General features: G+C 40.6%; 2 protein-coding genes across 8 annotated transcripts in view; one reads left to right on the top strand and one right to left on the bottom strand.

The window, feature by feature from the left end:
* NIP7 (nucleolar pre-rRNA processing protein NIP7) overlaps window positions 1–27,904 on the top strand; it is a 118,588-nt gene that overhangs the window by 10,998 nt on the left and 79,686 nt on the right. Inside the window, exon 5 of one of the 3 annotated variants that reach the window (XM_025426675.3) lies at window positions 17,197–21,870. The exons of 1 other annotated variant lie outside the window; for it this stretch is intronic. In XM_025426675.3, the coding sequence (XP_025282460.1) occupies window positions 17,197–17,376 (180 nt within the window). In that variant the 3' untranslated portion in view covers window positions 17,377–21,870. Of the gene's footprint in view, window positions 1–5,794; window positions 6,162–17,196; window positions 21,871–27,904 lie in introns of those variants that run through there. One more of the 3 variants, XM_035715682.2, reaches the window with a different exon arrangement.
* Window positions 33–26,880, bottom strand: TERF2 (telomeric repeat binding factor 2). 5 transcript variants are annotated; one of them, XM_025426667.3, is made up of 10 exons: window positions 26,448–26,841; window positions 26,252–26,347; window positions 25,480–25,610; window positions 14,283–14,369; window positions 13,101–13,247; window positions 11,001–11,107; window positions 8,722–9,114; window positions 3,930–4,015; window positions 1,686–1,729; window positions 33–1,229 (listed from the first exon to the last, which is right to left on the bottom strand). In XM_025426667.3, the coding sequence occupies exons 1-10, from the start codon at window positions 26,824–26,826 to the stop codon at window positions 1,071–1,073; spliced, it is 1,629 nt and encodes a 542-aa protein (XP_025282452.1). In that variant the 5' UTR covers window positions 26,827–26,841; the 3' UTR covers window positions 33–1,070. The 5 variants fall into 5 exon arrangements, 3 of the variants coding, with proteins under 3 accessions (XP_025282452.1, XP_048966712.1, XP_048966713.1); XM_049110755.1 differs by having other exon boundaries at window positions 1,686–1,726; XR_007410991.1 differs by lacking the exons at window positions 33–1,229; window positions 1,686–1,729 and adding exons at window positions 5,720–5,972; window positions 6,912–6,997 and having other exon boundaries at window positions 26,448–26,880.

Below are 27,904 nucleotides of genomic sequence, written 5' to 3'. Positions count from 1 at the left end.
ATGCTGTGCTGGAATTAAATAGCTACTTAACATTTGAGAGAAGCAAGACTTTAATGAAGAATGCTACAAGTTATGGACAATAATTAGTTCTCATATTTTAAAAAAAGATTACAGAAAACACCTTACTGAAATTTTTTGTTTTGTTTTGTGTATGTGTGTGTGTGTGTGTTTTGTGCCAAAAAGACAAGTCTTTAAGGATGTCTGAGAGAGACAGCAAGCACAACACAGTACAAAAGGAGAAGGGAATGTTGAGTTTTAGAGCAAGACACTAACATGGCACAATTAGGGAATCAGGCGGAAGCAACCCTTTCACAAAGAATGGAATTAAGCATTTATATTCAGTCAGGATTTTTTTAAGCTTTAAAAGTTCGGCATAAGGAAAGGAACTGGGCAGAGGAGGTAGGGGAAAGGGCTAAGCTTATCTACAATCACTGTTTTACAAAAAAACACACTGGTTCAACCACAGGAGAGGTGGAGGTTAAACCTGCCTACGTAGCCCAGCAAATATTAAGAGCAAATGCCAAGGCTGTCAGGTGTAGATATTGATGTTACAACTGGCTAAACAGTTTTTAAAAGAGACTCTGATTCCACCAGGACTGGTCTCTCATCAGCCTGGATTCATGACAGATGAAGTTCCTTTGCATTTGCATCAGAAGGCTGAAGCTTTATCTGGAACAAGTTCACTCCAAATAATGCTCATGTTGCTGGTTTTAATAGGTCAGAATTGTAAGTGGCTCCTAACAGACTCCACCATTTCCTAGGAGAAGGTTCTACTGATTACCAGGGATTTAAATTCAAGCAAACCACTAAAGAAGGGAAATACTAATGATATTCTGGCACTGTACAAGCTATGTGCCTGTCATCTCTGCCAAGGACATGGGGTGGACTTGGCTTTGTTTCTCAGCTCCATGATCTTCAACAGCGATGAAGTAGAACTGGGACCTCCCCCATGTTGGAGGAGGATGCCCAAAATTCTCAGCCCAGCCCAGCTTCTGAAAGAAACAACAGACTATCAAGGGCTATTATTAGGAACCATGCTCCTGTGAATTCTGTGGAAATGAAAGCCTGTTTCAGTTCATGCCGAGTTTTTTCATGGTCCGCCAGCGATCCTTAATCATCACAGCTGTTCGGTTAACAAATGGGTAATTTTTGGAAATGGCAGCCCAGTTTCCTTCCCCGTATTTCTGCACTCCAGCCTTGACCCACTCGCTTTCTTCTACAGTCCACTTCTGCAAAAGAAGACCAAAATATTCATCATAACCTGTCTCTCCAACTTATTCATATTTTCATACAGTGAAGAGGTAAGCTCAAGAATCCTAGGACAATTAATCTGAACCCAAAAGAAGGGTGTATATTTTTAAAACAAGACAGAGATAAGTTAACATTGTAGATTTAGACATTTAATAATTTTCAATGTCCTGCCTTTCATCCTCAACTAATAATCACTTCGCATTCAAAACTTCAAATGTATGCTGTTCACGGTCAGGAAAATGTTGTCAGATTTCTGTCCTAGAATTTTCTTCCAGAAAATAACTACTACTTTAACTTAGTTTGGATTATGTGAAAATTGCAAAAGACCTTTTTACAGGTGCATGGGTAACCTATGCTACGAGATGTGCATACTTATTTTATCTCTGTTCTACCCACATAACCAGAAAAGGTCAGAAAAAGTAATTTTAAATTACCTGCTTTTTTGTTATACTGGTTGTGCTCTCTTCATCTGGTGCTGCTGGAAAACATTAAAAGTAGACTCATTTCAGAGTTAACCTTTCTCTGCACAAATCACAAGAAAGAGACATCAAATGATCCTAAAGGGAAAACTTGACTGAAATTTCCAAACATTGAGAGAAGAAAAGATATCATTAAAGGGTAATTTGTTTTTGTCCTTGTTGGCAAGATATCAATCATTTCAGCTAATGACAATCTGAACCAAAGCAAATGTTTAATAAATAGACATTCAATAAATATTGGTTAGTGATGGATTTCAGGCTCTTTAATAAAACCTACATGATTTTCTAAAATTACTGAGGGACTGTGGCTTTTAAAACCCTACAAGTTTCTGGAACATTAATGTGATAGTAACATGCATCTATAATTCAGCTAGTGTCAAGGACCAAGGAGAATGTCCTAGCTTACCCCTGAACTTGAAACAGTTCATCCTCTTCCAACCATGTCATCTACAGGTGCTTCTTAAAGAATGCAGGGTTTAGGGGCACCAACCCCCACCGTGTAGTCAAAAATCCATGCTGAGTGCCCAAAAACTTAATAGCCTACTGTTCACCAGAAACACTACCAATAACATATAGTCAACACATATTTTGCATGTTAAATGTATTATATACTATATTATAATAAAGTGAGCTAGAGAAAAAGTTAAGAAAATCACAAAAAAGTAAATTCTAAGAATATATTTAGTATTTACCGTATTTATTTTTTAAAAACGCATGTAAATGGACCTGTGTAGTTCAAATCTGTATTGTTGAGGGTTAACTGTATTATATACTCCTATGTGCATAATTTTTTGCTTTATAATCCCTTGCTAACTACTGCTTTGAAATAATTGTACTGTTTTATACCAGAATTTTCAAATCTCTGACCATTTTATGTAAGTAAAATGTGGTTCAATTCCTTAAACAAAAGAAGAGGATAGTAATTGTTGCTCCCTCCTCAGAGACCATAGATCTGTTCAAGTTCCAACCTCTCACTATATGGTAAGACATGAGGCCTCAAAAAAATGCACCAACATTTTTTTAAGGGCCAGAGGAAGGTATACTAGTATAAAAGACATGCAACCGGAAGTCAACGAGAGCTGTTAAAAAGCTGCAAGAAAAGGCCAAGTTGCATAAACATAAAACTTGGTCGAGTGTCTGCTTCAGCAGATGCTACTGTCCTAGCAGTGCTTCCTAAACAATGAAGGTGGCTTAGGAAGAGGGACACTTACAGGAGATTACTCACTTTTAAATTATGAAGTATTTCATACGATAGTGGAAGCAGATTTTAAAGCTGACAAATTTGGACTGCACTGTATGTGGATGTTTTCTAGCACTTTTTTTATCCTATTGATTTTTTAAATAGTCTTTGCCATTTTATTGGTTTTTCTGTTACTTCCCCAATTTCCTGAGTGATCCTGATCTTGCCAACTACGTTTGTGCCAATGAAGGTACTTTTTATGGAAAACCCTTTCGGACTGGCAGAGGTTTAAAGTTGTTGCTGTGTCGGGCAGCCTGGGTGGCTCAGTGGTTTAGCGCCGCCTTCAGCCCAGGGCCTGATCCTGGGGACCCGGGATTGAGTCCTATGTTGGGCTCCCTGCATGGAGCCTGCTTCTCCCTCTGCCTGTCTCTGCCTCTCTCTCTCTCTCTAAGAATAAATAAATAAAATCTTAAAAAAAAAAAAAAGTTGTTGCTGTGTCACCAGAGTCTTCAGAATCTCCAAGATTATGTTTTAGCACTTAGATATTTCCATTAGAATGCAAAGTATGTGGTGGGAGAGATTCTACTGCAAATGCTATGAACTTTAGTATTAATTATGGAAAAAGTAAAGTTTCTTATTTTAGAAAAAATTATATATTGAAACTGGTAAGAGATTTTTTACTTAAACAAGAAGTGCAGGGAATGACCACATCTACCTTTTCTAACTAAAGACTTTAGGAAGAACATCAGTTACAATACAGGATTTATTAAAACAAAACCATGGTTTTTCTTTCTTTTTTTTTTTTTTTAGGAATTCTCTTTAAGTATAAAGTGCTGCTTTGACAGTCTCCATTGTTTAATAGGAAAGGGTGTAAAACTGAGTCCTCATGAATCACAATAAGGAACTTAGTGGACTTTTACTAGATCGGAGACAAGCAGTTTCTGGAACATTAATGTGATAATAACACACATCTGTTAATTCAGCTAGTGTCAAGGACCAAGGAGAATGTCTTAGCTTACCCCGAACTTGAAACAGTTCATCCTCTTCCACCCATGTCTCTTTTTCTTCAGCCCCATTAGAGCTGTTCCACTTGCCTTTGGGTACTCTGAGGGGAGATCAACAAGAGGACAAGATGTAAAACAAATTCATTGGGGTCATCCCATATTCTGTCCTTGGCTCTCTCACGGCCTGTACTCCTCCCTGTTCTGCTGTGACCACAGTTGAGATTCACTTACACACCACTCCCAAATCCTGACCTGGCCAGACATCTCCAGGTTATCGTCCTACAGGCTGCAGGCTCATCCCTCAAACTGAGCAGTGAATACATCACTATCCCCCTCAAAATCTGTTCATTTTCCTGTTTTTGTTTATTTGGTTTTGACTCTAATTTTGAAGGTCTCAGTATTCTTCTAACCTGGGATGAGAAAACTGCACCTAGCCCTTCAAAGACATGCCCAGTCCTATCTCTGGACTGCACTCTCATCCTTCGCCATTCCTCTTGTCCAAGCAGTACCTGGCACCAGTATTACACTAGTTTCTTGACTGGAGTCTCTGTCCCTAGCCACTTCCCAAACCACCTGAATATCAGTCTAAAATACCTCATCCCCTCTCTGTTCCATGATCACTTCTCACTGCCTCAACTGAAGCCTGTATGGGTCAATCAAGATTATCCAGTCTGGCTCCAGTCAGTTTCTTGCTACCAAAGCCTTCTCTGTCCAACTGTGCCCCAAAAACCACATTGGCACAAACAGCAGAGCCACGCCTTCTGTTCCTCTTTTCCTTCTGTAAGCTCTGTAGTTTCCTCACTACAGTTCCTTCTGCTTGGGATTCCCTTTCCTCTCAAGTAAAATTCTACCCATTTTTTTGAGGCCTAATTCTTAATGAAGCCTGCCCTAAGTCCTGGCCCCCAACACACACAAAAAGCCCCCACTCCTCTGCCTTTGTGGGCGTGCTTCCACTTTATTAAACAGCCATTTTATAACATACCCCCTAATCATAAGCACCTTGCAGGCAAGGGCTGTATCTTTATCTCTCTACCCCAAACAACTAGCACAGGAACACATATCCTAACAGGAGTTGGAGAAATATGTGCTAAAGTAAGAACAGGATTATCAAAAAAGCTGCAAATAAATTATATCATTGAAGATCAGAGTAGTAAGCAAGTAAGAATCCTTCCTGTGAACATGAAATGTTAAGCACTTCAGTGTGACCAAAAGAAGTCCCAAAACTAAAAAGGAAACCCAAACCTGAATTATTGAATAAATTAAAACTGCAGTCAGTCTTCTCTGATCACCTTTAACTGTGTCTGATTAATATTACAACTGCCCTGGGAACAGAACACCACACAGACCTCACCTCAGAACTGTAACATCTGTTACAAAACAACATGGAAAGTATCTGAATTAAATTTTAAAGAATTTGTATAGATCAAATGACCTGTGAAACTTAACTAAGAGTAGACAAACCTCAGTCTCCTTCCCCTACTATACACAGAAATTTATTTTTAAATTTCTGGCTGGCTAGGTGTTTTTCAAATGAGTAATGAAAGCTTACTTACAAAGTATAGACTTGAAAAAAATTCCTTGAGTTCCACGAGTTTTCTGTGAAATTACTTAACATGGCTGAGACACATGGCGAACCATCTAGTTTCCTTTATGTTTAAATTGGATCATATCCCCCAAAATGTTATTTCTGAGAACAATTTACTTGAGACAAGTGGAAACATTACATGAGGTTTTTCCTTTTCAGGATACTAACTAGTTATGTTAACTACTATTTATAAATTAGGATTATAGTTTAAGTTTTCTACCTGCTTATCCCCATGCTGGGTTAACACTGATTTTAACTCTGGGTCTGTCAGCATATCTGCTCATTCTTCCTGCAGACGATCTGCACGGATCACTCTGAAAACCTCCTGTTCCTCCTTTGAACTCAGCATTTATTTTGAGCAAATGTCTGATACGACCTAACTTCTGCTGTGGAAGAGACGGAGATCTGGGTCCTCATCTCACTGCTGGTTCTGCGGTCCTGGGGAAGTCAGGTCACTTCCTGGTCCTTACGGCCTTTTGGTAAAGTTAGAAACTGATGAGCAATGAATGGGCTAGAGGAGGGCTGTCTGGTCTCAGTGGGTCGGTAAGCTACAGCCTGTGGCTGCTGGTTTTTGTACAATCTTTGAACTAAGAATGGTTTTTACATTTTCAAAGGGTTTTAAAACACACACACACACACACACACACACACACACACACACAAAATAAGCAACAGAGACACAAGTTGTCCAGAAAACCTAAAATGTTAACCCTTTGCTGGCCTTTTATAGATTGGATATGACCCTTTAAGTTGCAAGAGCCAAAGATTATTTTGTTAGTAAATATCTAATAAGCACTTGTCCTGTGCCAAGTGCCACAGACATATACAAAAACTTAGCTGTTGTGACTCTGCCCTCCTAGTGATATACCCTAGTCCTGCTTTTGATTCCACCAGCCCAGCTTCCCCTAGGTCCTGACTACCTAACTGGTAGCAGTCTCCAGCCACTGCTCTTGTCTCCTTTGCCTCCGTGCTTTTTCAAAAGCCATCGATGGTAACTCATCAGGCCCTCAGATTAGCTGTATTAGAATTATTTTGGAGCACGGTTAGAAAAGCAGATTACAGACCCATCCCCTAGCCCTTCTAAATCAGTACTCAGGGACCTGGAATTATGTATTTTATTAAACATTCCACAGGTAACTGTGATACCAAGCCCAGCTTAAGAACCTCTGCCTGATATAGGAACTCAAGACCTGGCCCATCTACCCATCCAGACATTTCTCCCTCTTCATCCTCTCTGTGCATTACACTCTCCTGCCATACAGGGTACATGACATTTTCTGGAGCACACTAGGCTTTCCTATGACTTTATATAAGAGGTTCCTGTGGCCTAGGCCCCCGCCCCCCAATATGCTTGATGACCTCCTACTCATCCTTCAAGGTCAGCTCAACATTTGCTCCACTGGAAGACTTACTCCACCCACAACTTTGCTGAGCAGGCTCAATTCTTCTTCCCTGGAGCTCCCAGGGTAAATGCAATTCCTTTACAGCCAGGCTTTTCCTGTAAAGGGCCAGATAGTATCTTCAGATTTGCAGGCCTTACTGGCTATGTTCCAATTACTCAACTCAGTGTAGCATCAAAAGTAGCCACAGACAATACATACATGATGTTTGTGGCTGAGTTCCAATAAAACTTTATTTACAAAAACAGGTACCAGGTGGATTTGGCCCAGAGGCTGTGGTTTGCCAACCTCTGCTTTAGAGTACCCATCATACTTCATGCCCTTGACACACAAGAGAGGTGGATAGGTCTAAACCTTCATGAATCCCTCCATTTATAAAACCACCATAACCATGCACTCTCTCTAGTTTCCTCATCTGTTCGTGGGAATAATATCGGCACTTTATAGGACTGTTGCAAGGAATAAAGGAGATCGTCTATCAAATGAGCATAAAATGTGTTGAGCTCCATTTGCTTGCCCGGCCAATGACTCACTCACTTCAGATGCAGGTAGTGGTATAAACAGTGCAGATTTGTGCCTGAGCATTATTATCATTTAGATGTCACAGCTTCTCTGGGCACCTAGCACATGCATGTCAGAGCATAGGTCACCAAATAACTACAAAAGAGCAGTGGTAGAAATGGCAATGGCCTTGGGAGACCAATGAGGTGACCAGCAGGGTGACCACGGGAGATTCATGGAGGCAGAATTTTAAGAGGCACCTTGGTGTATGTGGTGTATAGGCTACGGACTTTTGAGTCAAGACCAAACAGGATTAAAAATCCCAAAGCCCGGTGGCTCAGTCGGTTGAGTGAGTCTCAGGATCTTGAATTCAGGCCCCACATTCAGGTTCCACCCAGTGTGGAGCCTACTTTAAAAAAAAAAAAAAAGTCCCAAAGCCCAACTTTGCCACTTTTAAGCTTTGTGACTTCAGGCAAGTCAATAACTTCTCTAAACCTTCCTCATCTATAAAAATGGGGTTAATATACCAGTCACAGAATGAGGATTCTAGTGATTCAGTAAAATAATATGTGAAAAGTGCTTGGCCCATAGAAAGTACTTAATCAATATCAGCATCTCTTCCCTTTGAAGGATGGATGGGATTCTCACAAGCAATGATGGAGGAATGATAGTCCAACTGTGGGGAATAAGAGGAAGCAAGAAGAGTACAGTAGTAGAAACAGAGTGGGTTCCAGAGAACAAGCAAACCAGTTTGCTTGGAGGAAGGATCCATAAGAGGGCACAAAGGGTAGCAAAGCTTGAAAGCCAGGTTAGGAGTCATGATGGGGAGCAAAATAAAAGCAGTTTAACTGCTGCCCCACAGAACCTAGCAGAATGTGAGAGATTAGTAGATATTTACTGAATTTGCCAAGTCTTAATTGCTCAAAGAAGGTGCAAAACTATAAATATTCATAAATCTTTTTTAAGGATCAAAGTCTAAAGTGGCCCAATTCAAACAAATTGCTTTTAACAGAGAAGACTGATATTTAGTAGTCAGGGCACTCAGAAGTTTGCTAAAAATGAAAGCAGCGATGAGTAGGAGGCTCTGAAACCCTTCCATCCTCACTCACGCCTAGTGCAATGCCTGGAAGCCCACAGTTGGGGCTTCAGAATTGGCAGGAATGGCTATGTCGTCACTCCCCACTCCCAAGTCACATTCTAGAAGTCTAAGAAAGCCTTGGTGGTGAATAACTGAGCTGAAAGTTACTTCATTCACGGAAGCAATACCAAGCCCAACCAGGACCACCAACCAGCCCCAAAACTGCTACAAAGGTCTTCATACTTGGGATTCTTCTCCCCAGGGAGGGGTTGGTTGAGAACGGTGGGCTTGGATGGTGATGCTGGGACGACCTCCTGGGAGGAGTCAAGACTTGCACTTGGCTCAGTACTCTGGCTGTCCTCCTCCAAAACCAATCTGCTTATTGTCATGCGCTTGTTCTTGGGCTGCAGTTCAGAGCCACCCTCACCCTCAGCAGGGGCTGAACTTTCATTTTCATCTTTTCTTGGTCTCTTGTTTTTGAGGGCTGGTGATGGCATGGACACTTGATTAGGAAGTACCAGATCTTTCTGGTCCAGTTTTGAGAAGGCTGCCTCAGAATCTTGTGCACTGGACAGAGTCTTGAAAGCTGCTTTCAAGGTCATAATTCCAATGGTGGTTGGAGTACTCCGTAACTGCCTACACACAAAGCAAATATACAAAGATCAGTCTCACCATTATAGATGCTCATCCAAATACCACTTCTCCAAAGTGTAAAGCTTCAAAGGAGACAGAGGACTCTTCAAGTGGAGGACTCTTCATTTTAAAAAATAAAAGGGGGGGATCCCTGGGTGGCTCAGCGGTTTAGCGCCTGCCTTTGGCCCAGGGCGTGATCCTGGAGTCCCGGGATCGAGTCCCGCGTTGGGCTCCTGGCATGGAGCCTGCTTCTCCCTCTGCCTGTGTCTCTGCCTCTCTCTCTCTCTCTCTCTCTCTACTTCTATCATAAATAAATAAATAAATCTTAAAAAATAAATAAATAAAAGAGGGACACCTGGGTGGCTCAGTCAGTGGAGCATCTGACTTTACCTTGGGTCACGATCTCAGGGTTCTGGGATCGAGCCCCACGTCTGCCCCTCTCCCTGCTCATGCTCCCCTCTCTCTCAAATAAATATATAAGATCTTAAAAAGAAAAAAACTTTAAAAAAATTGCTCAGAACTTTATAAAGCTTCCCTTTATAAGCATAAATAGAGGCTTTAAAAATGATATATAAGTTGAACTCTGGAGTTTAAACTCCAAGTGAGAGAACCTTTTTTTTTTTTTTTAATTTTTTTAAATTTTTATTTATTTATGATAGTTACAGAGAGAGAGAGAGAGGCAGTGACACAGGCAGAGGGAGAAGCGGGCTCCATGCACCAGGAGCCCGATGTGGGATTCGATCCCGGGTCTCCAGGATCGCGCCCTGGGCCAAAGGCAGGCGCCAAACCGCTGCGCCACCCAGGGATCCCCAAGTGAGAGAACCTTAAAGGACTCGGGGCCAATGACACTTTCCCTCCAAGAGACTTTGTTAGCGGGTGGGCTAAACTCCTTGTGTCCGCATGAACTAAAGCAATCTTTTCCACTAAGTAAGAACTCTGTGTAGTGCCTAATAGCTACGAGTCTGTCTGAGCAACTGACAATCCAGCAATCTCACCTTGCTGTCTAGTCCAACACTCATGTGAGAGAAGGAAAAGACTGGTTCCCATTCTGCTTCCTTTCTCCTATAATACACTTAGGAGACTTTTGAGAATTCTCCAAGTTAGAAGTGTGCCACACAGTCTTGAAACAGTGAGAAACTGCCTTTTCATAAAAAGTAAGTTAATCTATCATTTGGAATAATTAGTATAGTTTAAACAAAAACTATTAGGAGAGGGCAAACTGGCAGCCTACAAGCCAAACTCAGCTGGCAGAAAGGTCTTGTTGCCTAACCTATGTTTTGTTTTCAATTGGACTAATTGCCAACATTCAAAAACTGAGAAAGCTTAAAAAAAAAAAAACAAAACACAGATGTCTCACACAAAAGTTTGAACCAAAGTTTGGGCATCCTTGGACATTCCCACATAGCAATAATCACATGAGGCTGAAAAGCATGCCCTCTCTGGTTCACGTTCACATGCTCTGAATTGTATTATTCTATACTCATGCCTGTACATTTCCTACTGGGCCCCCAATGGCATCTAAACTTGTGATCCCTGCTTTAACAACTTGTCTTGGGAGTTTGATTCACAAGTCTAAACACTGCATTAAGAGATCACGTATACCCACAAAGAAGTACTGCACAGATATGGGCAAGACAAGGATAGGAGAACAGAGAAGCAAAGAACCTTTGAGGAATAGACAGTCAGGAACTTCTATCAGGGATATGACATCCTGTCATCAAGATTCTCATTTTCCTGGGGCATGCTCTGTAACTCCCAAAGTACCTGGACAAGTAACCCAGTAACATTTCAGTACCAGGAGGAACCAACACATTCTGCTCTAAGGAGACCGCTTCCAACAGAGCTACCCTTGTGTTTCACCAAAGATCGCAAAAGGGCACCCCTCTCACCTTACAGGTTCTTTGAGTGGCTTTTGCACAGGCTCTGGTGCTGGCTGTTTATCTTCCTTCACTGTACTTGAGGCAGCAGTCTCGGATTTCAAAGCCTTTCTGGCCATCTGGGAAAAGAAGGATGTCATCAGGAAGAGGAAGCCACAGAATTTCATTCTCTTCTTTCACCAAGAACATACATACTCAACATGCAAACATGTTCACTTACAAATCCAATCTAGGCATGAAGTAGAGGAGGACAGAGAAAGGAAGAGAACTCACAAGAATGATCTCAAATGTCTTGCTTTTTCTCTCCTCAAAACATGGCTCAGTTTTTTATACTAAAGGAGAATTCAAGCAGTGCTAACCATCTTGACACTGCAAGAATTCTTTAATCTTTTGACAACAAATAAGTACATGATTGTACTTTGTACTTCCTTTTCTATTCTTCCGATCACATTCCTAATCTAGTTTCTGAATGCCAAATATACCTCTGGGGTCATGAGTAAAGTCAGACTTTTTTTTCAAACTGAGGATAACAAATGTTTCTATTATGTCTCAGTTTGTGTCTGAAATTTTTTGTAACTGTATTTCCATAACCACCTTTTGCCTATTAACTCTGAAAATCCTTACTAATACCACATAAAGCTCTGAGTGGGCCAATCTTGCTTTAACTCCAACTGCTCATCTGTCTCCCTCTGACTGAAATGTTATACATCTCTAATCAGTCCAGTATCATTCTGTTTCAGGTATGTGTATCTGGGGATGCCTGGATGGCTTAGAGGTTGGGCGTCTGCCTTTGGCTCAGGTCCTGATCCCGGAATCCGGGATCAAGTTCCACATCAGGCTCCTTGCATGGAGCCTGCTTCTCCCTCTGCCTATGTCTCTGCCTCTGTCTCTGTGTCTCTCATGAATAAATAAATAAAATATTAAAAAAAAAAGATATGTGTATCTGTAACAAGTGATGTCTTTAGAACTGAGAATTCTCTCCCCCCACAGAAAGAGTAGCAGGTTATTTTCCACTTATCTGAAATACAAAAGAAAGGATGGGGGCAGCCCCGGTGGCGCAGCGGTTTAGCGCCACCTGCAGCCCAGGGTGTGATCCTGGAGACCCTGGATCGAGTCCCACGTCAGGCTCTCTGCACGGAGCCTGCTTCTCCCTCTGCCTGTGTCTCTGCCTCTCTCTCTCTCTCTTTGTGTCTCTATGAATAAATAAATAAAATCTTAAAAAAAAGAAAAGAAAGGATGGTAGGCCAGGCTCAAGTATCCTGATACTTGCTCCATCCTGATATTTGCTTCCTGAATATCCCAAACTATCTGCTTTGCAGATAATTTGACATCTGACAAATGACTGCTAAGGTCATTGACACTATCCTAATCTGGGCCTGGCAGATCTGCTGTTATGAGCGAAGATATTTTTTTCTTTTTTTTTTTTAGGATTTTATTTTTAAGTCATCTCTACACCTAATGTGGAGCTCGAACTCCCAACCCCAAGATCAAGAGTTGCATGCTCCACCGACTGAGCCAGTCAGCCATTCTCTAAATGTTGATGAATAAAAATAAAAACACAAACAACAAACCTCATTCAATTTTCCAATACCACAGCCCAACCTCTAGAAGACCAGGTTCTAATTCTTCCATATGCTGTCCTGAGCCTCAGTACTGCCATTCTTTGTTTATCACTTTGATCCAATTAAAGAATATCTTCATTTGGCTTCTTGTGCCTTATTATACTTCTAGTCACATTTTTTTCCTCCAGTTATTCCTTTTTCCTGTTAACAACCCCATCATACCCTGTCTGCCAAACTATTCTTCCTCCCAAACTGACCTCAAATTTCAGCTCCTTTGGGAATCACCATTAATTGTAAGTGTTCCCTTATTTTAGCCATACAGATTAAGCACATGTAGGAGGTATAAATGGGAAGGGGAACCAGGTATGTTCCATTTGCCTCTGTCAGGATCTCTGCTTCCGTATATTTAAGGCATTTAATTAAGAAACATAGTACATATAATTCAAAGTCTTTTAGCTCTTTCCACTTCTAAAATGAGCTGTCCTCTTCTAATTGCCTGCACATCCTCAAGGCCACATCATGGTTATGGGAAGAGAAGGCCAAGGCCCACCGTGAGGAGGTAGGGCTCTGCATCATCCAGGTGACTCTCCAGGAAACGCAGCATCTTCTGTTGGAAGGTCTCGTAGGAAAAGTTCTGGATAACAGGGTGGGCCAAGTTCTTCTCACGGATAATGTTCAGGAGATCATTTCTCAGCTTCTATACAATGGACCGATATTTGCAACATAAGAAAGGAGAACTCCAGTAAAAATTCAATGATGGGGAGTTGAGACACTATCAGAACTTTCATAATCTATTAAAGGCAATCACTGGTACATATATAGGAAGGGGAGCCTAACAAAGAACAGGTCAATAATTATGGATTAGCTGCAGTGGGTACTACATAGCTGTTAAAAAAAGATGAGAACTTAGGATCTAAAGTACCCTTCGACGTTTACATAAAAATGTTTAAACTTAAGAAAAAAAGGATGAAGAATCTCCTTATGTGGTAATATAGAAAAATCTTTAAGATATGTTAAGAAAGCAATTTAAGAAATGTTCAAATTACTGTGTAGAATATGCTCACATGTGCATATGGAAGAGCTGGAAGAATGGATATACGTGTGTCTCTATACACACACACACACACACATACACACACACATTTGTTTGCTTGCATATGCACAGAGCATCTCTAAAGGATAAAAGAAAAAAAACACTGGTCGTCTATGAAGAGAGGAATGAGGGCTGAGTTTAGAGATGAGCTAAGCTCTTTTGTTGTACCTTCTGAATTTTATTTCGTACATATTATTACCTTTTCAAAAAACTAAAATTTACATTTATAAAGGAAAAAAAAAAAAGAGCAGGGCACTAACAGAGCTTTTGACACCAGAAAATAGAGGAATTAAGCCCTCACCAAGGCATATTCTCAAGTCTGCAGGATCAGCATTTACATAAATACGGTTAGAAGTGTTCCAGAACTTGATAGTCTAATACTTGGTGCTGATCACTTAAATAATGTTCTGTCACAAACCTGACAGAAATGGGCAAGAAAATAATTTACACCAATTTATATAATGAAAAACAAATTTTGGAAAGCCAATCTCACAGTAAGCAATCCCAGATATAAAAGACAACATGCTAAAGGTGCCGATTATTTAGATAACATTCCTGACAAAGAACCATTTCCCTGTCCCCCCACAACAAACAATGAGATGGATTTATATCATGGGAGTAAAAATGCATCAAATTTACCTGAGTTGTGGGGTCCTTGGACATATGTTTTTTCAAAATTTTTGAAGCCTTTTCAAATTCTTTGTTTTTGATACAAATAATGACAGCCTACAAAAGGGGGGAAAAAAAACTTTTTTTTTTTAAAACTGTTGTAATAATGACAGGTATAATCAGAGTATCAGATACTAAAATAAACTACTAAAAAGTAAAAGTGAGTCTTATATACCCAAGAACTTTTTCACATTCTGTCAAATTCCTGTACTTAAAAACTAACAATCACTGCTCAGGCATCATGAACAACAGTAAGCACTCTTCTTTCATTGAGTAGAGTAGTAGATTTTCAACATTACGCTGGATTTTTTAAAAAATAGCTGATCAAACAAAATCTGATCCTCCGGATTACAGACCATTTACCCAATTTGAATAGGGCCTCCTAAGGAAAGGCAAAATGGACAGGAGTCATCCCAGGTCCTCAGAACAACTGAATCTGTTCTTTTTGGATGCAAAAGCTTTGATATAATGGTGGGACAGAGCGGGGAGGATACACTGGGGGAGGGGGAGAAGCCATCTGCTGACCACTGAGTTCTGTGAGTTCCATTCAGGAAAGGCCTGAGGCCATTTCTGTAGGACAACCAACACAGTCTCTCACTATCCTAAACCCCAGCTGGCAACTCCAATTCAAGTGTGCAGAGAATTACTGAGGTAAACAAATACAGGGCATCCATAGGTAGCACACCAGGGCAAAATTCCAGTTAGGATGAATAAGTCTTCCTAAGCCACAGAGAAAAAGAGTCCTTTAGTAAAGAAACACTTCAAGAAAAAAAAATAGAGAGAGAGACAAAATAACAGGGATCAATAATTTTAAGGGATATTTTAAAAATATAGTTGTCATTTTTTAAAAAATTAGAAAAGCCAGGGAAAACTTTGGAGCACTTGGAGTTATCTAACAGGATAAAATGGCTACCCTAAATCCCATCTCAAAGAGAGGTAAAAGAAACATCATACACATAAAAGGGAAGGAAAACTGGTCTATAGCTATTTTCAGTCTTCATTTGAGGGAAGAACTGAAGAAATAGAGACCAAGAGAAGGAGGATAGCAAAGGGATTCAGTATTAATCTCTGGTGACTTTGTCTTCAACATGCAAAAGAAACTGGTGTCAAATGCTCTTCAATAGCAGGCACAACCGTAAATTCTTGCTGCCCAGGGAAGGTACAAAATAGGTCTTTTCATTTTAGTCAGACGACCACATTCACTTTTACATCATTTTCAGCAGAATAACTGTACAGACTATACTTACTTTCTTGAAGAATTCAAAGGTTTTACTTTGTATAAAATCATTTAGGTCCTATTATGTTTTTAAATTTTATTAAACATGTATAGAGTAAAATGGGCTTTTTGGGGGAGGTGTAGTGTTAATACATGTACTGACTCCAGCACATGTAACCAGCACAATGAGGACACAAACACCATAGATCCAAAAACCTCCCTTGTGTTACCCTTCTGTAGTCACCTCTCCCCCATCCCCAACCCTTGGCAACCAATGATCTTTGCACTGTGCCATCTCTTCAACAATGTCATATAAATGGAATCCTACAGCATGCGGCACTTATTTTTTAGAGGATGTAACCCTGAGATGCTTCTTTCCCTCTGTATAAATGCCTTTGAGATCCATCTATGTTGTTGCCTTATCTGCAGTTCTTTCTTATGGCTGAGCAGTATGCCATTATATGAACGTATAGTAGTCCTCCCCCCTTTCCTATACATACCCACCTATGATAAAGTTTAATTTATAAATTAGGCACAGTAGATTAACAACAAACTAGAACTAATGTTAACATACTGTAATAAAAGTTATATGAATGTATTTAACTGTTCTGTATTCACTCACTCTTCTTGTGATGTGAGATGGTAAGATGTCTGTGATGAGGTGAAGTGAGGCGAACAGCATAGTAGGCTCTACTGACCTACTAGTAGTAGGTCTAGTACTAGCCTAGTAGCCCTAGGCTACTACTGACCTGTCTACTGACAGTATGCCAGGAGGATCATCTGCTTCCCGACCACAGTTGACTGTGGGTAACTGAAACCAGAGTAAAACTATGGGTGGGTGGGGTGCTACTGTACTACTTTTACCCATTCACCTGCTGAAGGACATTTGGGCTGTCTGCAATTTTTGATTAGGAAGAGATGTTTAATTGTTCACGTACAGGTTTGGGGGTAAACAGAATATTTCTCTAAGGTAAAGACCCACAAGTGGGATTGCTGGGTCATATGGAAAATGTCTATTTAACTTTATATAGGAAATGGCTAAACTGTTTTCCTGAGTGGCTATACCATTTTGCACTCCCACTGGCAATGTATGAGTTCCAGTTGCTCCACATCATTAGCACTCATTAGTGTATTTTTAAAAGTTTAGCCACTCTAATAGTAGGTCCTAGTATTCATTGTGATTTTATTTTTTTATTTTTTAAAAAATTTTATTTATTGATTTTTTTAAAAGATTTTATTTATTCATGAGAGAGAGAGAGAGAGAGAGAGAGAGAGAGAGGCAGAGACACAGGCAGAGGGGGAAGCAGGCTCCATGCAGGGAGCCCGATACAGGACTCGATCCCGGGACTCCAGGATCACGCCCTGGGCCAAAGGCAGGCGCTGAACCGCTGAGCCACCCAGGGATCCCCTCATTGTGATCTTATTTATTTATTTATTTATTTATTTATTTATTTATTATTTATTTATGATAGTCACAGAGAGAAAGAGAGAGGGAGAGACATAGGCAGAGGGAGAAGCAGGCTCTATGCACCGAGAGCCCGATGTGGGATTCGATCCTGGGTCTCCAGGATCGCGCCCCGGGCCAAAGGCAGGCGCTTAACCGCTGCGCCACCCAGGGATCCCTCATTGTGATTTTTTTTTTTTTTTTTTTTTTTTAATTTATGACAGATACAGAGAGAGAGAGAGGCAGAGACACAGGCAGAGGGAGAAGCAGGCTCCATGCACCGGGAGCCCGACGTGGGATTCGATCCCGGGTCTCCAGGATCACGCCCTGGGCCAAAGGCAGGCGCCAAACCGCTGCGCCACCCAGGGATCCCCCTCATTGTGATTTTAATAGGTATTTCTTAATAGACTAAATTATGTTGAACATCTTGTCATGTGTTTATGTGCCATTTGTATATTCTCATTGGTGGGGCTTTTGCCCATTTTTAAAATAGCACTGTTTTTGTTTTTTTTTTTTTTGAGTTCTTTATGTATTTTGGACACAAGTCCTTTGTCAGATATGTGCAAATATTTCCTCCTAGTCTATACCTTGTCTTTATTCTCTTAACAGTGTCTTTCTGAACAAAAGTTTTAAATTTTGAGTAAGTCCAATTTACCCATATTTCCATGTAACAAAATTTCCTCTTATGGATGTTTTTAGTGTCATAACTAAGAACTTTTTGCCTAAGTCCAGGACATAAAGTTTTTCTTTCACCTTCTTCTCTAAGTTTTACAGCTTTACATTTCATATTTAGATTAATAATCCACTTTAAGTTTTGTGAGTTTTTGTGAGGTCAAGGTTCATTTTTTGTGTATGGACATCCAATTGTTTCCATACCATTTATTGAAGACTATTCTTTTTCTATTGAATACCTTTTCCATTGCATTGCATTCACATTTTTGTCAAAAATTAATGTCCAAATTTGTGTAGGCCTATTTCTATACTCTTGTCTTCTGTTTCATTAATCTTTTTTTTTTTAATTTTTATTTATTTATGATAGTCACACACATAGAGAGAGAGAGAGAGAGAGAGGCAGAGACACAGGCAGAGGGAGAAGCAGGCCCCATGCACCGGGAGCCCGACGTGGGACTCAATCCCAGGTCTCCAGGATCGCGCCCTGGGCCAAAGGCAGGCGCCAAACCACTGCGCCACCCAGGGATCCCATGTTTCATTAATCTTTATATATGGTCATGAGTATCTTTTTTTTTATATAAAGATTTATTTATTTATTTATGATAGACATAGAGAGAGGCAGGCAGAGACACAGGAGGAGGGAGAAGCAGGCTCCATACTGGGAGCGTGATGTGGGACTCGATCCTGGGACTCCAGAATCGCGCCCTGGGCCAAAGGCAGGCGCTAAACCGCTGAGCCACCCAGGGATCCCCTGGTCATGAGTATCTTTAGAGTAATTCTTAAAATTGGGTAGGGAGCCCTTCAACTTTGTTCTTGTTTTACAAAATTGTTTGGGTTATTTTTATTCCTTTGTTTCACCATTTGTATTTTATTTTATTTTATTTATTTAAAAAGATTTTATTTATTCATGACAGACACACAGAGAGGCAGAGGCACAGGCAGAGGGAGAAGCAGGCTCCATGCAGGGAGCCTGACGTGGGACTCAATGCCGGGTCCCCAGGATCACGCCCTGGGCTGAAGGTGGTGCTAAACTGCTGAGCCACCCAGGCTGCCCAACCATATGTATTTTAGAATCAGTCTATGTCTTCAGAAAAATCCTGTTGATTGGAGAAGGAAAATCATTATATGGTTTCACTCATACGGGGAATGTAAGAAATAGTGAAAGGGATTATAGGGGAAAGGAGGGAAAATGAGTGGGAAAAATTAGGGTGACAAAACACGAGAGACTCCTAACTCTGGGAAACGAACAAGGGGTAGTGGAAGGGGAGGCAGGTGGGGGTATGGGGTACCTGGGTGACAGGCACTGAGGAGGGTACTTGATGGGATGAGCACTGGGTGTCATACTATATGCTGGCAAAACTTCAATAAAAAATTTTTTTGAAAAGAAAAGAAATCCTGTTGAGATTGTGATTGGAATTATATTAAATCTACAGATCAGAAGGAGAGAACTGACCTTTTAACTATATTGTCTTCTAGTCCACAAACATGGTGCGCCTTTCCTTTTATTAGGTCTTACTTTCTTTCATCAGCATTTTGTTTTTCCACATACAGACACTGCACATGTTTTGCTAAACTTATACTTAAGTATTTTTTTCTTCTTTTTTGAAGCTATTGTAAGTGGCACTATTTTGGTAATTTCATTTCAAGTCATTCACTGCTACTATATATTGGAAATATCAATAACTTTGTGTGTTGACTTTGTATTCTCCAATCTTACTAAAATTACTTATAGATTTTTTAGTACACTGTATGGGATTTTCCATATAGACAGTCATATCATCTACAAATAGGGACATTTTTTTCCCCTTCCTTTCTAGCCTCTTGCCTTTTCTTCTTCTTGATTTCCTATACTGGCCAAGTCTTCTAGTATGACATGGAATGGAAGTGGTGAGAATGGACCTCCTTGCCTTGTTTTGGATCTTCAGTACAAAACATTCTATCCTCCACTATCAAGTATGTTAGCTGTAGGTTTTCTGTAGATGTCTTTTATCAGATTGAGAAAGTTCTATTCATAATTTGCTGAGTGTTTATCATGAACTAATGTAGAATTCTGTTAAATGCCTTTCCCGCATTAATTGATGGATAATACGTTTTATTCTTCTTTAAACTAATAGAGGGAAGGATTCTTTTTCAAATTTCAAACCAGCCTTGCATTCCTGGGGTTTAGTTTCCCCACTGTGCCTCATACTGCATATGCATCCAGGACTAAGTGGCACGATTTACAGTAAAAACAAAAATAAAACTTTTGCTCTAAGTTCTGGGAGGGTCACAGCTCCATTGCTAAAGAGAATGGGTTCTCTTTTTTTTTTTTTTTTTTTTTTTTTAGATTTTATTTATTTATTTGACAGAGAGAGAGAGAGAGAGAATACTAGCAGGGGGATCAGTAGAGGGAAATGGAGAAACAGGCTTCTAGCTGAGCAGGGAGCCTGATGGAGGGCTCAATCCCAGGACCCTGGGATCATGACTTAAGCTGAAGGCAGACACTTAGCTGAATGAGCCCCCCAGGCCCCCTGGATTCTCTTTAGTTCTAGTGCCATTGGGCCATTGTTGCTACAACTGGAGTATTGCCTGGTGCCAGGAGAGGAAAGAAGGAAGGAAAGAAATCCTGGGATTTCTCCCACCTCCCTCTTAGATCCCTTTCTTGCTCCTCAGGCCAGAGAAAGCCTTTCTTGGAGTTCTTTCTGTTCCCACCTGGAGTGCATTTCTAGGTTTCGGAGGAACCTTCAAGTCCAGGCTGGATGACACCAAAGAAGAAAAAAATGGTATATTAATCATCACCAGTTTGGTGGATCTTCAAATTCTGGTCTTCTTCCCCATCTGCTTACTACCATTTACATTTATGAATCCTCACACAGCTGCTCCACACGTTCTGTCTAGGATTTATATTTGATTAAGAAGGACAGAAGAGAGTATGTTCACTCTGTCTTTTCCAGAATTAGAACCAGGTCCTACTATATTTCATTTGTGAAATAAGGAAATGTGAATGCTTTCAAATTCTAAATTAAAAGTCTGCCTCCAACATTTGTGCTGAGCTTATCTTTTAAAACTATTTTTAATTTCCTGGAAAGCTTTTTTTTTTTTCCCAAGAGATGAACTATTGCTTTTTTTTTTTTCTTTTTTTCTTTTTTTTTTTTTCTTTATTTATGATAGTCACACAGAGAGAGAGAGAGGCAGAGACATAGGCAGAGGGAAAAGCAGGCTCCATGCACAGGGAGCCCGACGTGGGATTCAATCCCGGGTCTCCAGGATCGTGCCCTGGGCCAAAGGCAGGCACTAAACCGGTGCGCCACCCAGAAATCCCTTTTTTTTTTTTCATTTGAGAGTTTTAAGAAAGAAGTATAATTTCTTCTCTTATACATCTGTTAAGATTCTTAAGGTGTAAGCAATAGCAGTGGTCTCTGGCTAAATTAAACAAAAAGGAAATTCCAAGCATTGATTTTCAATAGAGGTGAAATAGGTCTGTTGGGGGGGGGGGAACAGCAGAAAGCACATAGAAAACCAAAACTCACAGAAGGAAAGGCTAAAGAAGCAAACTCAGAAAGACATCAGGCTGTTATGGGAAGCAGAAATGCTAAAAAAAACTCTGACAAAGCTTTTTATTTTAAGAATTAAGGTACTTAGAGACTGTTTTATGTACCCAGGCCCCCTAAATAGAATAAAGTCCCAAAAGAAAAGAGGTGCTGTTACCAAGGGTGCAGGAGAGAATGATGAACAGCAATAAGTAACAAATAAATGCCTTTCTGATAATATGCCACACATGTTACTGTTCTCTAAGGAACCTGAGGAATTTTTCAGTTATAAAGAGAAAACCAATTTAGCCTCAATATCATCAACAGCTTACAGAGTAAGTTCTCAAAAGTTTTTAGTCTCAGGATTCCTTCATACTTCTAAATGTTAATGAGGACCCCAAATAACTTTTGTTTATGTGCATTATATCACCATATTAGAAATTTAAAACTGAGGGTAGCCCAAGCGGCTCAGCGGTTTAGCACCGCCTTCAGCCCAGGGTGTGATCCTGGAGACCTGGGATTGAGTCCCCCGCAGGGAGCCTGCTTCTCCCTCTGCTTATGTCTCTGCCTCTCTCTCTTTGTCTCTCATGAATAAATAAAATCTTAAAAAAAAAAATTAAAACAGAAAACTTTAAAATATTTATTAATTCATTAAAAAATAACAAACTCATTGGAGGTTAATGTAAAAAACATTTTTATGAAAAATTACTATATTTTCTAAGACAAAAGTTTAATGAGAAGGCTGGTCTTATTTTACGTTTTTGCAAATCTCCTTAATATTTGGCCTAATAGAACAAAGTTGGATTCTCATATCTGCTTCCCCATTCATATTGATGTGATGTGTTGTTATGGTTAAAGTATATTAAAAAATCCAGCCTCACACAGATATGAAGTTGGAAAAAGGAAGAGTATTTTGATAAACCTTTCAGAAAATTGTGGATGTTCCTTTGACTCTACACCGAACTTGGGCAAGGAAACTTTCCATCATCAGTTACATTAAAATCTTTTAGTCTAGGGATGCCTGGGTGGCTCAGGGGTTAAGCATCTGCCTTTGGCTCAGGGTGTGATCCTGGAGTCCTGGGATCAAGTCCCACATCAGGCTCCCTGAATGGAGCCTGCTTCTCTCTCTGCCTGTGTCTCTGCCTGTGTCTCTTGAGTCTCTCATGAATAAATAAATAAAATCTTAAAAAAAAAAAAAACTTGCATTGTAAACGGATCTTTTACCCATGAATGATTTTGTAATATAGTGCATTGGCCATTTAGAAAATATTTATTTACTGAGTTACGTAGATCTTCCAAATATTGGCACATTCATTAAAAAATATTTTTTAAATCACAATTGTTAATAACCACCATCAATCTTATCAAAAAATTCTAAGTATTGGGAAGCTGTCAAGCACAATTCAAGTTTGCCAGAATTTGAATTTTCACTTGAAAGCTTGAGTTTTATCATTGGCAACAAATACTACCAATTGTTTTATTTGAAGTGACAAGTTCCCATTGCTCTTCTGCAAGAAAATGACTGCCAAATGCCCATGCCTAAATAACAAGATTTGTCAGTTCAAGTAAAAAAAAGGTGTTCCATTAAAAAAGCAACTAGGAAAAAAAAAAAAAAAAAAAGCAACTAGATCAGCATGCAACTCAAACCATCAAACAAGTGACTTCCTGAAGACAACCATCATGTTTGTTATGTGGCAGAAATGCTTCAGGCAAACCTCCTACTTTCTCTCACAATACTGAAAAGATGTTTGCTCAAAGGTCTAGATTTAATAAAATTAATTTTACTGCTTTATCAAAGACATTCTTAATTGAAACTGGCTTTTATTAATTTTTTAACTGCAAGTCTGTGGCAATGAAGACTACAATGACTAGCAAGAACACGTTTCCACTTCCTTGGTCATGTTAAGGCACCAACAATTCTACCCATCGTTACTTTTGCACCATTAGTTCCAAGTCAATGCACTGAAAATCAACTAATGTTTTGGCACTGTTATGAAAATAGTTTTGATTCCTGAAGGAGTCCCAAAGACTTGCAGAAATCCCTACACCATAAGATCAAAAGTTCTAACTTAACAACTTACTTGATAAACTTTAACAAAAGCTTAACAGACTTTTAAATGAACTGTTGTAACACACTGTACAAAGCTTAAAATATCTCATGGTATTTTCCCAGAGATGACCATTAACAGTTTCTATGACTCTAAATGAAAAAAAAAAAAAAAATTGGAAGAAACAAGTAATACAGTATCATTTAATAACTAAGAGTTTAAGGTAATTGTAGCCAGCCTCTAGATGGTCCCCAAAGATCCCCACCCCACTACATAGTCACATTCCATGCACTAATCCATAGTTGGTCTGGTCTGTGTGACCAACAGCATGTGGCAGGAGTAATGACACTTCTGAAATTAGGTTATAAAAGACTGGAGCTTCTGTCTTGGGCTTTTGGTCTTCTGGATCATTTACTCTAGGGGAAGCAAGCTATCATGTTGTAAGCACCTCTGTGGAGAGGCAAGGAGCTGAAGACTCCAACCAACAGCCTGCAAGGAAGTATGTCCTGCTAACAACTACATGAGTGAGCATGGGAACAGATCCTTCAGCCCTAGTTGAGTCTTGAGATGATTGCAACCCTAGCAGACAACTTGACTACATTCTCATGAGAGACCTCCAGCCAGAATCATCAGCTGAAACACTATCAGATTCCTGACAAATAAGAGATGGTATATACTGGTTTAAGCCGCTAGATTTGGGGGTACTTTGGTACCCAGCAGTAACAGTAATAGAGTAAGTATATAACAAGAAATCTGGTACGTGTTGTAAAATGGAAAAGCAGAAGGGGGTCAACATAAGAGAACAGTTGACGATTTTAAGAGAATTTAGAGAATTCAGACTTTGCTAACAAATTTTTCATAAGGAAAGGACCCCAAATGAGATCTATAAACTTAATAATAAAATAACAAATATACAGATGAAATCCCACAAAGACTCTTCCAGAAAAGGGGACAGAGACAAATCTATTGCTCTTGTGTTCTGAAGGAGTTGCACTTCTGAATCAGCTACCTACTTAACAGGAATTACATGAATTACTTTGAAATGGTACCACTTCTTCCCTGCCCAATTTTTTTCAAGATTTTATTTTTATGTAATCTCTAAACCCAACGAGGGGCTCAAACTCACAACACAGAGATCAAGACTCACATGCTCTACCAACTGAGCCAGCCAAGCGCCCCATGATACCATTTCTCCCCACTCAAAAGATCCTTAGCTATTCTGAAAGTAGGTACAGATTTCTCCTCCTTTGCTAGTATGTCTTTCCTGGCATTTTCCCTCCAACACAAACCTGACCTACCTATACTAAAAATCTATTCTTGGAATTATTCCTCTTTGGAATTTGGATTATCTGAGCATTCTTTCCAAGACCAAAAGTAGTTCCTGCCCAAGGTCCTTAACTGAATTAATATCTGCACCTCACACATACTGGCTGTTTTTCTTCTAACAGGGTACCCAAGTACCCAGCACATAGCTAAGGGAAAAAAAAGTCTTCCTTGCTAAGCAAAGTTTCATCTTCCCAACACCACGTCAGATCCCATCTTTTTAGGAGGTGCTCTTTTCTTACCAGTTTCCTTACTTTCCACCACCAAGGCAAGGCTGAGCTGCTCATCTTCAGTCCCCAACTCTACATCTGCTTCCACACCCTTGGTTATTGAAGAAGAAAAAGCTTTTTCTGACTGGTTCCCACTGCCAGTCATGTTTTAAATAAAAATAAGTGCTTCTATGTGAAGCTACGTGAGCTACACACAGTCCAAATTCCTAGACGCTCCAGTAGCTTTTTCCTTGTCAAGAACACTGGCTGTTCCAGCCTTCTACCATTACTGTCTTTCTAACTGGCTGATTATTCAAAGGGAATGTTCCTCCTCGAAGTCTACCCCACATTTCCCAAGACCCCAAGCATCCTCTTTGGCTTACTATAAACAAGGATGACCAAAACCTAGGCCACTTGCTTCTAGCCCTTTAACAATGCCCTTGAATAGTGTAATAACCTCCAAAATATCAGTCTTCAGTGCCAACCCATTTCCTGTGTATTGTGGCCTCTCTTGCCAAGGCCACAAGGAAGACAACCAAAATCACAAAAGCAGGGTACCTGCCATTAACACTTTCCAAGCCTGGCCTGGGAAGGGGTCAGTTGAAGAGATTTAACATCTGTGTGTGTGTCTATGTTTGAGTGTGCTCACTTGCTCTTGCCATCCCCACACAGAAAAGATAAGTACCGTATCCTCAAAGACATCTGATTTTTGTCAAAAGAAAAAAGAAGTAAAAATAGAGCCTTACAGCCTCCTTGACCAGTTTTCTACTGGATTCGACCACTGCCTCTGTCAGTGTAAATTCCGTTTTAATCATCTCCAGCACATTGATAGCTGATTCCAGCGGTGTGAGCTCAGCCTCCATATCAAAAGAACAGTCTAGGACAAAGAGCACAGTTTTCACTGTAAGCTATTTTATAAGGAGCAGAAACGTCATGTCCAAAAATACGTGTTTATCCGAAAAGACACCTGTAAATATAGTAAGATTTGCATTTAATTTGCTAACATGCTGGCTACAAACTTATAAAGACGTTAAGAGTTCAAATTCAAACTAATGAATTTGCAGTGACTATTGTTTAGTAATTTCCAAAACAGGTAAAAAAAAAAATTTTTTTTTTTTACACATGCATTTGCATCTCAAATTTCAGGATACGCACATCCTTCTCAGATACAAACGATCAGAAACTGGAGACCATTTTTGCTAAACAGGTTTTAAGTTCAATTTAAAAACAAAACAAAACCAAAAAAACAACTTCTACTGTGGGGGAAAATTTGGCCTTAACATAACTCACTAGATCGCAGCAAAGTTGGGGCAAGCAAGAAACAGGTGGGAGGAAATAAAACATAGAAAAGCAGCTACGAGAACCTTAACTGGAGAAAACTAGACTGAGAAAAAGACCACTGTGATGGGAACATAACTAGTGCACCGTAACCCCGCATCCGTCAGTTCTGGCCGTAAGTTGGAAAACAACAATGTAACCCTAAAAAAAGCCAGAGAAGAACAGAAAAAATCGCCGTACCTAAATTCTCTCCTTCTTCGATGCGCGACAGACACTGCATAACCCGCAGCAGCCGGGACACGGTGTGCTCCTTCCCCAAGGGCCTGACGAGCAAAGCTGGGGAGAAGACAGCGTTGGCTCGGCGACCCCAGCGCCGACCCCGAGCCCCACAGCGCCCCTTCCCCGGCCAGCCTCCGTCCCCAGGTCCGGCCCTCACCCTGCATGATGTCCCGGATCTGCCTGAAGTCCCCGTACCGGCTACCCCGAAAGGCCCGCAGCGCCTCGTGGAAGTAGAACTTGAGCACCCAGCGGTTGACCGCCTCCTCCAGCCGCGCCTCCCCCGCGCCCCGCTCCGTGGCGCCCCCCAGCCCCGGCTCCTGGCGCCCCCGCCGAGCCCGCCCGCCGCTGCGGGACGCCCGCCGGCCTGCCGCCCGCCCGCTGCCGTCGCTGCTCCCGCCTCCTCCCGCCATCGCGTCCGATCGCCGCGCGCCCTCCCCGCCTTCCCGGCCGGGCCGCTTCTTCGACTGTGACGCCTCCGGGTCACGTACGACGCCCGGGCCGGAAACGGGGCTTGCCGTCCCGGTTCCCGCGGCCATTACACGGACGGTGCTCCTCGCCGCCCGCGGGCTTCTGGGAGGGAAAAGACCGTGCGTCCCTCACCCCGTCTCGGACCCCGTAGTTCCCAGGGTGCAGGCCGCAATGCTTGCTGGGGCTTGAAGTCCAAGCCGTCCAGGCGGGTGCAGCCGCCGGGTTGGCGGCCGCATGTCACCCTGGCTCCGAAATTACGGGACAGCTGTGAGCTATTGGGACTACGTGCAAGATAATTGACTACGTGCAATTAAAACGTGCAGCTTGTTAAATACAAAATCGTGAACTATAACACACATTTTATAGAAGAAAGGTTATGAAGCATTTACATTTTTAAACAATATTTTATTTATTTTATTATTTTATTTTATTTTATTATTTTATTTTATTATTTTTTAACAAATGATGTAAAGCAAAGGCCAGTGTAAACTCAATCGAGGTCAAGAAGTGGGTTATGAAGCACGGGACGCCTGGGTGGCTCAGCGGTTGAGCGTCTATCTTTGGCCCAGGGCATGATCCTGGTCAGGGATCGAGTCCCGCATGGGGCTCCCTGCAGCAGCCTGCTTCTCCCCTTGCCTGTGTCTCTGCCTCTCTCTCTGTGTCTCTCATGAATAGGTAAATAAAATAAAATAAAAAGAAATAGATTATGACCGGCATCCCAGAGACCTCTAGACATATAAGACATACAATTTTTTTAAGTTACAAAAATACCACGTTAGAAAAAAAAAATAAGCAAAAAAGGACTAACATTTAAATCACCCATAATGTCACAGGAAAGAAGAAATTGACGCGCAGCTTTATAGGCTTCCAATGTCTTTCCCATACCTAACTGTGTAAAAACGGTGTTATACTATATATGTTTTATATTATCCTCTTTCATTTAACATATAATGAACATCTTTCCATCCCACTAAATATTTTTTTCCATAGTATCTTTAGCAACTACATAGTATTCTAATACATGGGTGAACCAAAGCTTTCATTTAAGCCCCTACTATAAGATGTTTAGGTTATTTCAAATTTTTCTAATTTTAAACAATCTCAATATTAGAAACATACTTTTAACATTATAGTTGCACAGATATA

Source organism: Canis lupus, chromosome 5, assembly GCF_003254725.2.
Source record: "Canis lupus dingo isolate Sandy chromosome 5, ASM325472v2, whole genome shotgun sequence".
In the NCBI taxonomy this organism is placed as follows: domain Eukaryota; kingdom Metazoa; phylum Chordata; class Mammalia; order Carnivora; family Canidae; genus Canis; species Canis lupus.
Note: the sequence above shows the minus strand (reverse complement) of the source record. Positions and strands in the feature narration are given on the sequence as shown.